Below are 5428 nucleotides of genomic sequence, written 5' to 3' on the forward strand. Positions count from 1 at the left end.
TTTTTTTTTTTTAATTGATTTCAGAGAAGAAGGGAGAGGGAGAGAGAGATAGAAACATCAGTGATGAGAGAGAATCAATGACTGGTTGCCTCCTGCATGCCCCACACTGGGGACAGAGCCCACAACCTGGGCATGTGCCCTGACGGGGAATCGAACCGTGACCTCCTGGTTCATGCTGGCCAGGTGGCTTATAAACTACTTAAAGAGTAGATCTTTCTTCAAGAATTCCATGCAGATATTTATCTAGAAATTCAATACATAAAATAGGAAGGAGAGAGAGAGAGAGAGCTATTATATTTAGAAAAAGGGACATTATGTGTAGAGTGCATGGGACCTTTCCCTCTCAGCCTTCCCCATTCCAGACAGCCATGAGGCATCTCCTCTTGACTCGTAGGTTTCCAACAGAATGCATTTTGAAAATCATTTCTTTAAGCTGAAGATGAAGAAGAAGCCAATTTAATGATTAAGGAAAATAATTATGAATAAGAAGGACATGAGAATTTCCTTAGAAATTTCACATTGAAATTAATGTTTTGCTGTATCTAAAAGTCTTATTTTTCTCCCTTAACCCCTTTGATCTACAGGACTATCCCACCTATACTATCCTTGGTCAGAGTCAGTACCAGGCCTGCTACCCCAGCTCCAGCTTTGGAGTCACAGGCCAAACTAACAATGATGCTGAGAGTAGCACATTAGCAGCAACCACATACCAGACGGAGAAGCCTAGTGTCATGGTACCTGCGCCTGCAGCACAGAGACTTTCCTCTGGTAAGCACCACAGCTCTAAAAACTTTGGCTTTAAGGGCACTTCATCTGACAGGTGATGGTGACGATTATTTTGTTTTGGTCTAAGTTACTGTTACCATGCTATTTGTTTTCCCTCTCAGGAGTATATAAACATTGAAGCCAGACTGTAACAAGTCATTGGCAGGCTGAATGTAATACCTGATGCTGTAAACAGAAAAGTGCCAAGAATGAAAAGACTGTATTTATGACTCCTACTTCATCCCACCCCCCTTCTATAGCTCTAACACGATTGTCACAGGGAACTTCATGGCACATTTTATAAAAGTTGGAGGATTCCAGTTTTAGTCTGAATATTTTGGACTTCTGCTCAGCTTCAGAGCAGTAGTTCTTAACTTTTTCTGTGTCATGGATCCCTTTAAGATTCTAAGAAAAGCTAAAGAAACACATGAAATTTGACCTACGAATTTAGATCTGTGCGTTTAGCTTTGAAATGTTTCAATGGATTATGATGTCCAGGTTAAAAACAAACAAACCCTGACACATTCAATAAACATATGCATACACTTTTAAAAATACATTTTTTTTTATTGATTTCAGAGAAGAAGAGAAACATCAGTGATGAGAGAGAATCATTGATTGGCTGCCTCCTGCATGCCCTCTACCGGGATTGAGCCCACAACCCGGGGAATGTGTCTGACCAGGAATTAAACCATGATCTCTTGGTTCATAGGTTGAATCTCAACCACTGAGCCACACTGGCTGGGCCATACTTTTTATTTATCACTAATTTTCATGAAAATTTGATGATAGTGATAGTTGTCTTCCCCTGTATTTCACTCATTTAAAGTTTGCTGTCATATCATATCACTTGAGGAATTACTGTTATTGTTATTAGCTCTGATGCATTTTTAAAAATAGTGCTCTACATCAACTAAAGCAGTTTTCTGTGTGCCTTTACCAGTCTTCTAAGTAATGGACATACAGATGGACATACAAAATTACGTAACTTTGAAATAATTATGTGTAATGATGCTTTAGTTTTGATTTCGTTTCTCTAAATCTCTTCGTTCTTCATAACAATGTTAACTTTTGAATAATGAAGAATTTCAAATAGACAGACGTTGTCAGAGTAGTATAGTGAACCCTTATGTATCCAACATCCATCTTCAACAATAACAGCTCATAGGCAAACTTTTTTTCAACTATACTTCATCCAATTCCCTCTCTAAATTCTAGACATCATTCTAAAAGATAAATGCTCAACATGACCACAATTTCATTATCCCATCTACAATAATTCAGCAATAATTTCTTAATATCATAAAGTACCAAGAGGTATTCATATTTCCTGTTTTCTCATAAATATTATTTTGTTTTTCTTTTTACAGTTTGTTTAAATTAGGATCTAAGTAAAATCCATACATTGTGATTGGAAGATACGTATTTTGACTCTTTTAATCTATAAATTCCTCTATCTCTTTTTTTTATTCCCCCGTGTACTTTATTTTGTTCAAGAAACGATTTCGTTGATTATATCCTTATAGCAGTGGTTCTCAACCTTCCTAATGCCATGACCCTTTAATACAGTTCCTCATGTTGTGACCCCCAATTTCATTGTTACAAATTGAACATAATTAAAGCATAGTGATTAATCACAAAAACAATATGTAATTATATATGTGTTTTCCGATGGTCTTAGTGACCCCTGTGAAAGGGTCGTTCGACCCCCAAAGGGGTCTCAACCCACAGGTTGAGAACTGCTGCCTTATAGGGTAGTTTAACATAGCCTGCTGCCTTGTGTATGTTATTGTACATTAGTAAATGGATCTAAAGCAGTCTTTTTCAACTAGAGGCAATATGTGCCTCCCTCTTCCTGATCAGTTAGCGTCTTTCTGTTTCTTATCAACTTCAGTATAGATGAAATTTTTTAAGGTGTGTTTTTGAGCTATACATCATACCCATTTTTTAACAGCTTTATTAAGGTGTAATTGACATATAATAAACTTTACAGATTTAAATTGTACAGTTTGATAAGTTTTGACATGTATGTGCTCGTGACACCAGCAAAAGTTCCCTTTGAATATTCTAAAGAAACATTGATTATTTTAGAAAGAAAGTTGTTAAACTGGGAAACTTTAATGTAGGATTTGTGATCTTTTTTGTTTAAGGTCTTCTGTCCTTAGAAGCACTACCATCTAGTGCAGTGGTTCATAAACTTTTTTTTTTTTAATTGATTTCAGAGAAGAAGGGAGAGGGAGAGAGAGATAGAAACATCAGTGATGAGAGAGAATCAATGACTGGTTGCCTCCTGCATGCCCCACACTGGGGACAGAGCCCACAACCTGGGCATGTGCCCTGACGGGGAATCGAACCGTGACCTCCTGGTTCATGCTGGCCAGGTGGCTTATAAACTACTTAAAGAGTAGATCTTTCTTCAAGAATTCCATGCAGATATTTATCTAGAAATTCAATACATAAAATAGGAAGGAGAGAGAGAGAGAGAGCTATTATATTTAGAAAAAGGGACATTATGTGTAGAGTGCATGGGACCTTTCCCTCTCAGCCTTCCCCATTCCAGACAGCCATGAGGCATCTCCTCTTGACTCGTAGGTTTCCAACAGAATGCATTTTGAAAATCATTTCTTTAAGCTGAAGATGAAGAAGAAGCCAATTTAATGATTAAGGAAAATAATTATGAATAAGAAGGACATGAGAATTTCCTTAGAAATTTCACATTGAAATTAATGTTTTGCTGTATCTAAAAGTCTTATTTTTCTCCCTTAACCCCTTTGATCTACAGGACTATCCCACCTATACTATCCTTGGTCAGAGTCAGTACCAGGCCTGCTACCCCAGCTCCAGCTTTGGAGTCACAGGCCAAACTAACAATGATGCTGAGAGTAGCACATTAGCAGCAACCACATACCAGACGGAGAAGCCTAGTGTCATGGTACCTGCGCCTGCAGCACAGAGACTTTCCTCTGGTAAGCACCACAGCTCTAAAAACTTTGGCTTTAAGGGCACTTCATCTGACAGGTGATGGTGACGATTATTTTGTTTTGGTCTAAGTTACTGTTACCATGCTATTTGTTTTCCCTCTCAGGAGTATATAAACATTGAAGCCAGACTGTAACAAGTCATTGGCAGGCTGAATGTAATACCTGATGCTGTAAACAGAAAAGTGCCAAGAATGAAAAGACTGTATTTATGACTCCTACTTCATCCCACCCCCCTTCTATAGCTCTAACACGATTGTCACAGGGAACTTCATGGCACATTTTATAAAAGTTGGAGGATTCCAGTTTTAGTCTGAATATTTTGGACTTCTGCTCAGCTTCAGAGCAGTAGTTCTTAACTTTTTCTGTGTCATGGATCCCTTTAAGATTCTAAGAAAAGCTAAAGAAACACATGAAATTTGACCTACGAATTTAGATCTGTGCGTTTAGCTTTGAAATGTTTCAATGGATTATGATGTCCAGGTTAAAAACAAACAAACCCTGACACATTCAATAAACATATGCATACACTTTTAAAAATACATTTTTTTTTATTGATTTCAGAGAAGAAGAGAAACATCAGTGATGAGAGAGAATCATTGATTGGCTGCCTCCTGCATGCCCTCTACCGGGATTGAGCCCACAACCCGGGGAATGTGTCTGACCAGGAATTAAACCATGATCTCTTGGTTCACAGGTTGAATCTCAACCACTGAGCCACACTGGCTGGGCCATACTTTTTATTTATCACTAATTTTCATGAAAATTTGATGATAGTGATAGTTGTCTTCCCCTGTATTTCACTCATTTAAAGTTTGCTGTCATATCATATCACTTGAGGAATTACTGTTATTGTTATTAGCTCTGATGCATTTTTAAAAATAGTGCTCTACATCAACTAAAGCAGTTTTCTGTGTGCCTTTACCAGTCTTCTAAGTAATGGACATACAGATGGACATACAAAATTACGTAACTTTGAAATAATTATGTGTAATGATGCTTTAGTTTTGATTTCGTTTCTCTAAATCTCTTCGTTCTTCATAACAATGTTAACTTTTGAATAATGAAGAATTTCAAATAGACAGACGTTGTCAGAGTAGTATAGTGAACCCTTATGTATCCAACATCCATCTTCAACAATAACAGCTCATAGGCAAACTTTTTTTCAACTATACTTCATCCAATTCCCTCTCTAAATTCTAGACATCATTCTAAAAGATAAATGCTCAACATGACCACAATTTCATTATCCCATCTACAATAATTCAGCAATAATTTCTTAATATCATAAAGTACCAAGAGGTATTCATATTTCCTGTTTTCTCATAAATATTATTTTGTTTTTCTTTTTACAGTTTGTTTAAATTAGGATCTAAGTAAAATCCATACATTGTGATTGGAAGATACGTATTTTGACTCTTTTAATCTATAAATTCCTCCATCTCTTTTTTTTATTCCCCCGTGTACTTTATTTTGTTCAAGAAACGATTTCGTTGATTATATCCTTATAGCAGTGGTTCTCAACCTTCTTAATGCCACGACCCTTTAATACAGTTCCTCATGTTGTGGTGACCCCCAATTTCATTGTTACAAATTGAACATAATTAAAGCATAGTGATTAATCACAAAAACAATATGTAATTATATATGTGTTTTCCGATGGTCTTAGGCGACCCCTGTGAAAG

The 5428-nt window shown here is 36.7% G+C and overlaps 1 protein-coding gene across 1 annotated transcript in view; it reads left to right on the forward strand.

Annotated features, from left to right (window-relative positions):
- EYA3 (EYA transcriptional coactivator and phosphatase 3) overlaps positions 1-5428 on the forward strand; it is a 100638-nt gene that overhangs the window by 68645 nt on the left and 26565 nt on the right. Inside the window, exons 9-11 of the mRNA XM_014546752.1 lie at positions 585-820; positions 2720-2729; positions 3548-3697. Of these exons, the coding sequence (XP_014402238.1) occupies positions 585-820; positions 2720-2729; positions 3548-3697 (396 nt within the window). The remainder of the gene's footprint in view (positions 1-584; positions 821-2719; positions 2730-3547; positions 3698-5428) is intronic.

Source organism: Myotis brandtii, unplaced genomic scaffold, assembly GCF_000412655.1.
Source record: "Myotis brandtii unplaced genomic scaffold, ASM41265v1 scaffold456, whole genome shotgun sequence".
NCBI lineage: Eukaryota > Metazoa > Chordata > Mammalia > Chiroptera > Vespertilionidae > Myotis > Myotis brandtii.